This window comes from Convolutriloba macropyga, chromosome 14 (assembly GCF_964194025.1).
Source record: "Convolutriloba macropyga chromosome 14, txConMacr16.3, whole genome shotgun sequence".
Classification (NCBI taxonomy): Eukaryota; Metazoa; Xenacoelomorpha; order Acoela; family Convolutidae; genus Convolutriloba; species Convolutriloba macropyga.
The window spans coordinates 32,453,864-32,466,377 of NC_134481.1; the positions used below are offsets into that span (position 1 = coordinate 32,453,864).

Below are 12,514 nucleotides of genomic sequence, written 5' to 3' on the forward strand. Positions count from 1 at the left end.
GGGCAGAGTTTTTATCGTGCCAGACCAGATAAGATCTTACACGATAAAAATTTCTGATCAGCATCTTAACATAGCCGGCAGATTGCCGGAATAGCTGCGAAATAGACTTGCGTGCCGTAAAATACAGATGGAAAAAGATACAGAAGTGAGTTGATAATAGTTATCGCCGCCGCCTATAAAACTTACAAATTTATTTCAAAGGAGGTTGTTTTTGGGTGCAAAAATATTTTCCTGCTCGCGTCTCGAACCGGCGATCTCCGGATTATCAGCCAGTCGCCTTAACCACTCGGCTGTCGGACCATACAGTCTGTTTTCTTACAATCAATTTTGTTTTAGGAACAGATTCTGTTTCTGAATAACCGCAATTTAGGTCACGCAGAAAGCGTGAAATCAAGCGCGAAAAAGCCATTTAAGCAGTGACGAGACAGAATGTTCTAGAAGAAATGTAAAACGAAAATGAAGCGTCAGACGACGAAACAAAAAAAAACCAAGAGCACCGCAATATAGCTACACTCAGCTTACAGCTTCGCAGCTATAATCAGATCTTACACGATAATAAATCCAGAATCACTGGGGAGGCCTTACCTGTTTATCACGTTTTTTAGGATGAAGTCAAATGGGCCAGGCAATAAATTGGTCAATTGAAAAATTGCATAAGAAATAGCCGGCAGATTGCCGAAATAGCTGCAAAAGAATAGACTTTTGTGCCGTATAATAGAGATAGAAACAGATACAGATCTAAATTGAAAAAAAATGACGCCGCTCAAAAATTTAGGTAAAAAACTCAACGATAAATTGAAAAAAACTGTCGACAGAAGCGTTTTATTAGGGACCTTTACTGCACATATAACTTCCTTTGACCTTAAACTAATTCAAAATAAACTTAAATTTTAAAGTCATTTTATTGTGTGAGGTGAATCACGTATGATCAAAATATAATCACGCAAATGATCTTCAAACCTTTGGTAGAGAGAGAATGAGAAATATCGTCACGCGCCGTTAGTGAGAGGAAGAAGTAATTCAGAAAATTTGACTCTTTCAGCTTTGCTGTGTGAGTAAATGTAAAACGAAAATGTGCGTCAGACGACGAAACAAAAAACCAAGATCACCGCAATATATTTCTGCTCAGCTTACAGCTTCGCAGCTATAAAAAGACCACAGGACTGAGATGAGCAATTAATAAATTCTTGTTATGAAGTAAAAAAAATTAATTAAAAAAGACAACTTTTTTATCCCCAAATTATTTATTTGCAGATAAAAAATAACCAAAAAGCGCGTGTGCTGTACCAAAAGCTCCCGTAGCGATATTCAGGCACTTCCATTTTCATTATTGTTTTTATTTTTATTTATTATGATTTGATGGGTACAACCGTCTGAAAATGGTGTGTACATGTGTGATGTGCACTTTTTGCTCTTATTCGTAAATTCAGTTCTGAAGTTCAATGATTTTTTGACTTTGATTAAAGTAAAATTTTCAATTAGAACAAATATCTGCCTGGAGGGATCAGAGTTCACGTTGATCTGGAGCGGTGTGGTAGGTTTCAGTTATATGGCCTCTGCTTGCCGATTTTATTTCACACATCTACTCTCTTAAAGTTAAACATAGCCGGCAGATTGCCGGAAAATAGCCGCGATAGACGCTTGGGGCCTTCCATGAATTGAAAAAAAAACATAGCTGGCAGATTGCCAGAAAATAGCCGCAATAGATTCGTAGATCGGCAGTCTAAAAAAACAGTAAAAAGACAGACCAAAAAAATCTGTCTTTTCATTGAAGGCTGATCTGATATATTTTGATTGAAAATCTGTATAAGTTAATGATGCCTCTATTAGCTGATCTCAAATAACCTTCATTTAGAGTGACACACACCCATTTGACCTTATCTCTTTGAATTAAAGTAAATAAAAGTCAATTTCAAAGTGAGGAAGTCATTTTTGAGAGTGAGGTAAGTCAAGTGTGACCAAAAATTTAATCACGCAAATGAACAAAAAAACTCGCTCCACTAAGAGCAAAAAATGACGTCACTCATGCAATTCAGTTGAAATTGCATGAACGAATGAACAAAAAGTGGCTGTGACGTCATATGGTTGTAACAAAAATCATGACGACGAAATAAAAAAAAACCAAGAGAAGGCCAATAACAGCCCCAGCTATCGCTGTGCGGCTATTAATAAAACGATTAGATAGACAGATCGACCACCAGTCCTTTAATAGATCACTAGAATTTTTGGGTTAGCTTTGGACTGTCATTTTTATGAGACACATCTGCTCTATAATGAGAAAGCCCTAACAGGGCTTTTCAAAATTAGGATCTTTTCCATTTGTGCCCCCTCAGCTTAGTGGGCGCATATTATTTGCACCCCTCAGATGCACGTGCAATGACTTTTACATAATGACTTACTATGTAATGGCACGTGCTCTGTAACTGGGGCACATAACGTACTGGGGGCGCAAACGGAGAAGATCACAAAATTAATATTCGAAATCAAAAACTCACGACTCTAATAATCAAGAATTTGGGCATATATGTTTGGCACTACTTGGATGCACACTATTGACCTTTAACAAGTAAATGTTCATAAAATTTAAAGTTCCATAAGTAAGTTCAGAAGTCAATTTTTTGAGTGAGGTAAGTCATTGAAAAAATCAATTCCAAGAAGTCAGGGTAACACGAAACAAAAGTCTGTTAGACGAAGTAAAAAAAAACATAGCAGGACAAGTCCTGACGTACCATTCAATTTGCATTGACTAAACAGAAAAATAGACCAAAAACGGACTATGAATGGATTGGGAAAACCATTTAGAAAAAAATTCAATCCAAATAATTGAAAGAACTGTAAAAATCAAAGTGAAATTGCCGCATGTGAACAAAAAAACCACTAGCGAGAAAGCGAATTTAAACCTAGCTTTTAGAACCTATGGCAAAATCTTTCCGTATAAAAATACATAATTCAAAAATATGTTCAAAAAATCAGTGAAATCAGTCCAGTATTTTGTCTGCAAGACCTGAAAAATATTCATTGGCCCTTGAATATCGATTAACTCGAAAATGACCAAAAAATTTAAAGAAAAAAATGAATTGCAAATTAAAAAAAAACTGTTGCTAAAAATTGTGATAAAAATATCTTCAGAATCATTTCTGTGTCTCTAGATTCTATCCAGTAACCCAATTCCAAGCTTTAAGAAACTCATTGGCTCATAGATCGATAGGCAACAATTTTTAGAAAAAATTACAAACTTCAAAAAAATAGAAGTTCGTTCTATTAAAATGTTGAAAGGCATTCAATTGCCCCTATCAACTATTCAATAACATACTATCAAACCCTAGATGAGGTTACATAGCTACTGAGGCAAGAAAAAATAAATAAAATGCAAATGTTTTGAAAAAACTTGAAAAAAATTGCAAATTCTATCAAAAAATTTCTAAAAGTCGAAAAGTTAAACTGTTGAAAACAAATCCATTGAAACTGAAAACAATGCAGTAGCTTTTTATCAGAATGTCGAGTAATTTTTTTCGCACTTGAGAATGGACAAATATCAAAAAATGACAAAAACTTTAGGAAAACTTAAAAAAATTGCAAGATTTTATCAAAAAAATTCTAAAATTCGAGACATTAAAATGTTAAAAACATTCCATTGTTACTAGAAACTATGCAGTGCCCTATTAGCAAACCTCAAAGAAGATTGCCTGGTCACTGAAGCTGGAAAAACTGAAAAAACGATGAAAATTTTCATAAACTTTAAAAAAATGCGAATTTTGTCAAAAAAGATTTTCCGGCCCCTGGGACTCAAAAAACTGGAATAATGACAATAAATGTCAAAAAATATGAAAAAAATTAAAATTTTTGTCAAAAAATGGTAAAATTCAGGATGGCAAAAAGTTGAAAACCATTCTATTACCACTAGAAACTATGCAGTATTCTATCATTAAACCCTTTATCAAACCCTAGAGGAGGTTTCTTGACACGTAGGGCTAAAAAACTCAAAAAATGACAAACATTTTCAAAAAACCTGACAAAAATAGCAAAAATTGGTATCATTTTGTGCGTTTGTGTTTGTAGCACCAAAACATAAAGCTCATAAAATGGTCATCACAAACAATTTTTTCTCACAAAAAGCCTTTTAAATGACCTTTTAAACTTTAATTAAGGCCATCCCAGCAGATGCACCACTATAAGCACTTGAGGGACTACTAAAGCCCACTTTGGGCCTCTAATGACACTTAATGCCCGCTGGGCTTTACCTGTTTATCCCGTTTTGAAAGATCAAAGTCATTGAAAAATGTGTGAACACATCTTTAAAAAATACACGGCGCACCAAGACAATTCATATTATTTGAATTGCAAAAAACTTAGGAGCGCTATAATAGCCGCCTTGAATTGAGGACGCGGCTTTTAAAAATCACTGTTTTGAAACGAAATTCTACGAACTAGGGCAACAATTGTCTGATCAAAAAAGGTACTAATCTTAGCTTGTAATTATGCAGTTCATAGTTAAGGCAACCCCACTTGAAGAGAGCGACCAAAAAGATCAAATTTTTTGCGCGAAATGACGGTATACGACTGTTTTTAAACGTTTCATAAAAAATGACCGTTTTTTGGTTTTTAAAACCCTTTTTCAGGAAATCGTCAACTTTGATGATATTCAGTGTTTTTTTTTTCAAATGACCATTTGTGTCTGTTTTTGAGCGTTTTCACAAAAAGGAATGACTGTTTTGACAGATTTTAGCAGTTTTCGTCCGTTTTTTTGTCAAAAAGAATTAGGTTTATCTCATGAAAAGAATTCAGATCGACTTTAACTGGGTCCTCGACCATATGATTAAAGTCTTTTTACCCCTTCCCCTCAGACTTTATAGGTCTTTTCATAAGTCGAGGCATCGTCCAAGGTAGGAAACGGCGATCATTTCTAATTTTTGGAAAAAAATTTTAGGTAGGGAAGTGACATCGATAGCATGATACCCTCTCTTTGACGGAATTGAAATTGTCAATGATGACTCCAATGAACAGATTGAGAGTGAAAAACGATCCACAGATGATGAATGCGAAGAAGAAGAAGTAGTAAGCGAGGCTGTTCTCCCTCGATGGCTGCTCCTCATAATTCTCAGGCATGTCCACTGCACGTTGCATCACTTCCATCCAACCCTCGAACAACGCCTACACAAACCATTTTCCACCAATCAGTTAACTGTTCCTAAATTCCACATATACTTAGATTTTGATTGCTTATGAATTTCTAACTGTGAAGTAAGGTGAAGTGATTCGTTTTCGAGACCCGATGTTTATCTTGTCACATTCTTGCAAAAATGGTTATCTTGCAAGATAGATTCTGACACGGATCACAAGAGTCAAAGCGCGATTGTCTCAACAAACAAAACTTAGCAAGGCTTTAAATGCTTTCCAATAAATATTTTTTCCGTTCCTTCATATCGGCCAATAAAATTAACATCAATTAACTTATTTAATGGTCAAACATTTTGATAGTTCAGTAAGCTTTCTGAAATTGATCGACATCTATAGATTCAATGACGCATCTTGTTGCTTCCTTTTAATATATCGGTGTTATTTGCTGTTAATAATGTCTTTTTAAGTGTTATTTTCAAAAAGAAATTTTTAACTGTACATCGTATTCATACTACGTATTTTCGTTTTCTTATGTGCACTAGAGGATATTGACAAAATTTCTATTTATGAGGTACAAGCATAACTGATAACGTTACGCTAGAGCCTCTCTAAACTAGCTAACCACTCGCTGGTCGTTTGAGAACAATTCTTCCGATGTTAGTCGGTTGTTCTTTTTACGTGGTTACTGAACGAAAACTGAGTCAAACTTGAGCAAGTGAACATTTGCGTGTGGAATTGCATCGAACAAAAAATGTAATTAAAGTCCACAGTTCGGATTTTGGGACTCGTACTATTAACCCGACCCGGACGCGTACTATTAACCCTAACAAATTAAACAATACATGAAATAGTACTTTTACAGGGTAATTAACGACACAAGTCTCAAGATCTAAAATAGACTCTACTCAACAAATCAAGCAGAATTACTCTCAGTTAGACTCATTTAGGGGTTCATAGCACCTAGTAATGACTATAAATATCCGCTCAAGTTGAACATACAACTTTTACACATAAGCAATTATAACGGATCGGAAGAATAGCTCAAAAACGACTGTTGAGCGGTTGTCTACGCCAGTAACTAACTGCAATTCAGAGAGGCTAACTTAATCTTAATTGAGGGGAGAGTTACAGCCGAGTGTGGAGGAGTGGGGGATCTGGTTTGAGCGTGTGGGTTTCGAGTAGACATGGGTTGAGGAACGGAAGAGAGGAATCGTGTGGCAAGTGGTGTTTGTGGGTGTAGATTGGGTGTCAAATTCCCTTTAAAGAACTTTCCCTCACCCCATTAATTTATGTAAACACAAAATTTTGGTGACTCACATCCTCAGAGACCATTAAGGCGTAGAATCTAAGCGAGCGTTTCTGACTTAATGGCTTGTGGGCTTTACCTATTTACCCTATTTGTCAGACGAAAAGTCTCTCAACAATTAGACCTTAAAAACCATCAAACTAACAGCAGGTACTACGAAAAATTGCTTGAAAAATGCTAACAGTGCTAATATAATTGCAACAAACTTTGTTTGAGAGCAACTTAAAACATAGTCGGCAGATCGCGCAGAAACAGCAGCCGTTTCACCACTGACCGACAATGGGATTGACACAATCCAAGAAGAAATAGTAACAACATCCTAATTTGCTCTAGGTGCCAAAAAGTGTTCTAAATTGCTCCAGAGTTTGATTTGCTTTGCTAAAGATGCTGAATCCAATTCTTATACCGTAGGACAATCAGCTAAAAACTAATAGTAGTCAGCAGTATACTCGAAAGGAACATTACTCGAAAGGAACATTTTACTGCTGGGGTTTTTATCATATTTGATTTCTCTTTGGAACTTGAACGTATTTGCCTAAACTTACATTCAGTTGAAACATCACCATCAAATTATGACAGTCAGTGGAGCACATGACCCTATATTTGTGAAAAAAACCTAAAAAATAATTAACTTTTAAAAAATAACTGGAAGATTACCGAAAAATAGCCGCTGTTGATTCCAATAATGAATATTGTGATTGAAAGAAGAGAAAAAAACTAATGAAGAAAATGATTTTTGTACACAAACAATCTTAAAGTGCGAAGTATTTTGATGTCATTTGGAGCTGAACATACTCCTGTTTCCTAGTGAGACAACACAGGAGCTAGTATCATTACCAGTAAGCATTAGAGATAGTAACTCAGAGCAAAGTGTGAGTAACGAGCATTTAAAATTGGGCTTTATAGGTTTATCCCGTTTCTATTTTTGATTTCGTTTTTTGATACTGACTCTGTTCATTTTTTGCTTTGCTTAATTGCTTTGCTGATTAACTGTTGTCTAAAAACACTTTTAGCAGAATGAAAAAAAGTGAAAATGTAGAACAGGCTGCGAAGTAAGGTAAAACGAAAAATTTTCAGTACAATAGAGTGAAAAAAGTAGCAGCGCTATAATAGCCGGCTGAAAAGCTCAAGTGGTTATTAAAGAAATCGGACCGCGATAACAGCCGGCTGAGAAAATGAGGTGGCTATTAATAATACCCGTTGAAAGGCTGACTTCGGCTATTTGTCGTAAAAAACTAAAGTTTAGCTAAATGTTGCCGCTGTCAGCATTCCTAAAACCAAAATTGTAGCACTAAGAATTAAACATGAACCCAAAAAGCAAATAGAAGGCTGATCGACCAATCGAAATTAAAACACAGGAAACTGGCAACAACATTTCAAAACACAACCGAGTAACATCGGGCGAATTGCTATCTAGGGATATGCGAGCAGTGGTCTTGGGTAGTAGCCAGCTGGGGCTTAAGGATTTATCAGATGGCTGTAAGCGGAGTCAGGGGTCAATAGAGTGAGGGGTACAGGAAATGCATGCTTCGGGGTTTACAGAGGAGAGTCAAACTTTAAAGACTAAGAACTGCCCTTTACACCTTGAAACTATCTTCTCAAAACAGTTTTGATGAATCGGATACATAGAAGCAAGTAAGGAGTGAGGCTCTAAAAGTGCTGATTGGCCACTTAATTCATTCCAAGCGCAACTTGTTCATCCCGTTTTTGAGGAAAAAAAGTCAAATGGGTCAGACAAAAATCAGTCAAGCAAAAAATGCATAAAAATGATCACAGGTCTAATATAATTGCCACAAACATTATTTGAGAGCGATTGATAAATATCGTTGTCCTGAAAACGTTCTTTTTCTTTTTGATATCTACTGAGCAATTAACTTTTATAATCCTTGATGGACACATGCTAGACGAAACCTTTGCAAAATTTCAAAAATACTGACCATTTTGGATGCAACTGTACAATAAAACCGAGGCTGAAATGTGCCCTCGGATTCTTCTTGATCAGACTGCCCCAGACCGAAAGTGCCTGCGATCAGATTCAACAGCGCTCGACAGTTTCTGTGCGCTCGAAGTGCCTTAGAATTCGTCTCTAATCAGACTCAAACGCGCTCGACATTTTATGGGCATTCGAAAAGACTCTCATTCGCTCTCATTTGCTTTTGAAGCCGTTGATGATCAGACTCAAGTGCGCTCTTGCGCTCAAAATTGACCTCCCGGGATGCCGGTCATACAAAAATCCCGATAATCATACAAGGTCATATATGATTCTCGGTAATCATACAAGGTCATATATGATTTGTATGATATCATTTTTTAAAGGACGCTTAAACGACGCTTCATTATAGAATCATAACTCCCATTTTTTTGAACCAAATGAAGCTGCGCACCACATTAGAACACTTTTTGACACTAAGTAAAAAAAATTGTTGTCAACTTTTCTCTTGCTTCAAGTTATCATAATTCCTTGAGAGAATATTGCTGCCCGGTATTTGCATTAAACTCATTGTTCTTCATTTTGAAAAGAAAATTCAGCTAATTATCTCATCTAATGAAACAACAGAAGAAATTAGAACACTCTTCAGCACTTTGAAAAATTAGATTGTCGTCAATTTTTATATTTGTTTTTAACTTTTTCAAAACCAAAGCCTGTCACGGGTCAACTGCAGCTATTTTCCGACAATTTGGTAGCTACGGTTAAACATATCATGATATTCTGTTTAGCGTGCAAGGATCATGTATGGTTTCCGGGTAATCATGCAAAAAGCATATATGATTTGCTGGTAATCATACGTTGATCATCAATGATTTCTTGGTAATCATATATCTATCATAAATGATTTTCTGATAATCATACATTGATCATAAATGGTTTCAGGTTAATCATAGTAGTCTCATAAGTGAGTTCTCTTTTATGATCTCCTACTAATCATACAAGTACCATATATGATGTCCTTGCTATCGTAATAAGTCATATATGATTTCCTGGTAATCGTCAAAGATCGTCCTAAGAAATAGCGTAAGACTTGTATGATATCATATATGACTTTTGTATGACTACTATGAAATGACAACCCGGGCTGTAATTTCGAGCGCAAAATGGTCAGTTGTGCGCTCGAAATTTTCTGATCACGACAATTTTGAGCGTACACCACAGCCTGGGAAGCGTTTGGTTGAACCGAAATGCAATCTACGTGCAACATGGTGACAATTAAAATGGCTAAGTATGTGTAAGTATAATCCACATCTTATGTATAAGTTAATGTAAGTATAATCGTTAGATTTGATTGAGTCAGTTGCAACACAATTAATAAGTTCAACTTCATATTTTGTCACATATTTATAGATTATATCTATTACCACTTGAAACAGTGCCAGGAGAGCATTTCCAGTGTTGTCAAAGTTGATGGGGAAGTTTCTCCATATAAAGAATTGAGGATTCTCGTCACAGATGGCCTTGTTGATTACGGGGAAGTCAGGTGTAGATTTGGGTACTTGTTGCTCAGTTGTGACGTAGTAGCAGGCAGCAAACCTGCCCTTCATCAGATTAACTCCCGCAATTGCGAATATGAGCCAGAAGACTATACACACTAAGAGTACGTTGAAGATTGAGGGAATTGACTTGATGAAGGAATCTACCACAATCTGCAAGCATCAACATATTGATATTATCTTTGTAATTAAATTAAACATAACCGGCAGACTGCCGGAATAGTTGCGAAAGAATAGACTTGCGTGACGTATAACAGAGATAGAAACAGATACAGATATAAGTTGAAAAGTTATCGACAGCGCTCAAAAAGCCATAAAAAAACCAGTTAGCGATAAACTAATAAAGCCTTTTAGAATTAATTGCGCAGACGGCTTTTCATTAGGGACCTTTATTACACATTTGAGTACCTTTGACCTTAAACAAATTCAAATTAAACATAAGTTTTGAAGAGCAAAAGTCATTTTATTGAGTGAGGTAAGTCACATGTGATCAAGAGAGAGTTTGCTGAAGAGAGTGAGAAATGACGTCACGCGCGCAAACACCGTTAGTGAGAGGAAGAAGTCATTCACAAAATTTGACTTTTTCAACTTTGCTGTGTGAACAAATGTAAAACGAAAAAAAGCGTCAGACGACGAAACAAAAAAACATAGCAGGACAAGTCCTGACGTATAATTCAAAGAATTTTCGTTGACTAAACAAAAAAACTAGACCTAGAAAAGACTATGGGTGAATTGGGAAAACCATATCTTAATAAATTAGATTAAAAAATGAAAAAAAGAAACAAAATCAATGTCAAAATGCCGCATGTGAACGAAAGAATCACCAGCGAGAAATCTAAATTTGGTTCAAACAAAATACTAGGCCTAGAATGAACTAGGAATGGATTGGGAAAACCATTTAGACAAAAATTCGACACAAAAAATTAAAAAAACAGCAAAAATCAAAGGAAATATTGCCGCATGTGAACAAAAATCCACTAGCTAGAAAGCAAATTTTTGTTTTCACTCGAACGTTTTCTCACTCTACTTTAAAATTAGAGCGAAAAATATTCACGCCGCAAAACCACTCGCTTTTTCGCTCCATTTCCTGTTTCGGCGTGACCAAAATCACTACTCCACTTTCACTTCAAAAATCATGAAAATGTGTGAACAGATCTTTAAAAAAAGACAGCGGCCCAATACAACTCAAATTCTTTAAATTTTTGAAAAGAGCAATGACCGTTTCGTAGTGGCGTTTTGTCAATAAATGGTCAGTACTTTCATGATGTTTCGTGACAGGTCAGAACCCCATACATTCAGATCCGAAAATATCGTCGGAACTTCCCAAGAGAAGGAGAAAGACTTGGACTATCTCCACCATATATACAATACACTTTATGTTTTTAAGGTTGTACTCAAGAATTTTGTAAATATTAAATAATTCAGTGCATTTAAAAAATGTGGGAACAATTATACCTTTGACACAAGTTTAAAGCAATTTTGTTTTGACTGTAAGATTGAAGACCAAACCAGACCTAACTTAACTTTAATTTTGTTAGATTAAATTTAGAGTGCGTTGATTTTAAGCGAGCGCAAATTATGCATATTAGATAAATATTTTCTAATTGAAATATTGTCCAGCAAACACAAAAACACAGCAGGACAAGTCCTGTCGTACAATTCAAAGAATTTTTATTGAGTAAACAGAAAACTAGACCTAGAACGGACTATGACTGGATTGACAAAACCATTTAGAAAAAAATCGAAAAAAATAAAAATCAAAGTGAAATTGCCACATGTGAACAAAAAACCACTAGCGAGACAAACTTTTTTTCAAACACCGTTTTCTCACTCTACTTTAAATTTAGAGCGAAAAAATGCACGCCGCGAAACCAGTAGCTTCTTCGCTCCACTTTCTGTTTCGGCGTGACCAAAATCACTACTCCAATTTGAATTCAAAAATCATGAAAATGTTTGAACAGATCTTAAAAAAGACAGCGCCCCAAAACAATTCAAATTCTTTGAGTTGTAAAAAAGCAAGAGCACCACAATATAGCTCCGCTCAGCGTACAGCTTCGCAGCTATAAAAGAATTTTGACAAACAAAACTTTAACACAACACGCCACGAATTAACGCCGCATGAGCGCAGCTGCGGTGAAATGGTTTCTGAGAAATTACTAAAGCTCTGGAGCTCTGCTTAATGCACTCGAACTTTAACAGCTTCTCCAGTTTCTCATGGCAAAGAGTCAAGAAAATTTGTCAGTCAAACGAAAACGTTAGTACAAAAAAGGACACATTTCCGGCAGATTGCCGAAAATTAGCCGTCATTGATGCCAAACATAACCGACTAAACGTCGGAAGAATTGTTCTCGAACGACTAGTCGGAGCTCTAATCAATTGCAGCCTGCTTCGATTGCTATGAACTTCGCTCAAGAGCAAATAATAATCCCGTTTAAGATTTAAAGAACAGAAAAAATAGAAATTTATGGCTGTACAAAACATTTTAATGTGCAAAATGATTTCATTTCTTTGTTAGACATACTCCTGTTTCATAATGGGAAAATACGCCTGTTTCTTACTCCTGTTTCTTAATGATTAAAATGTGAAGGTTGCTGAAACTTTTAA

The 12,514-nt window shown here is 35.8% G+C and overlaps 1 protein-coding gene across 1 annotated transcript in view; it reads right to left on the reverse strand.

Annotated features, from left to right (window-relative positions):
- LOC142353561 (sodium channel protein 1 brain-like) overlaps positions 1–12,514 on the reverse strand; it is a 111,620-nt gene that overhangs the window by 41,934 nt on the left and 57,172 nt on the right. Inside the window, exons 7-8 of the mRNA XM_075405825.1 lie at positions 9,779–10,063; positions 4,957–5,151 (exon numbers count right to left, since the gene is read on the reverse strand). Of these exons, the coding sequence (XP_075261940.1) occupies positions 4,957–5,151; positions 9,779–10,063 (480 nt within the window). The remainder of the gene's footprint in view (positions 1–4,956; positions 5,152–9,778; positions 10,064–12,514) is intronic.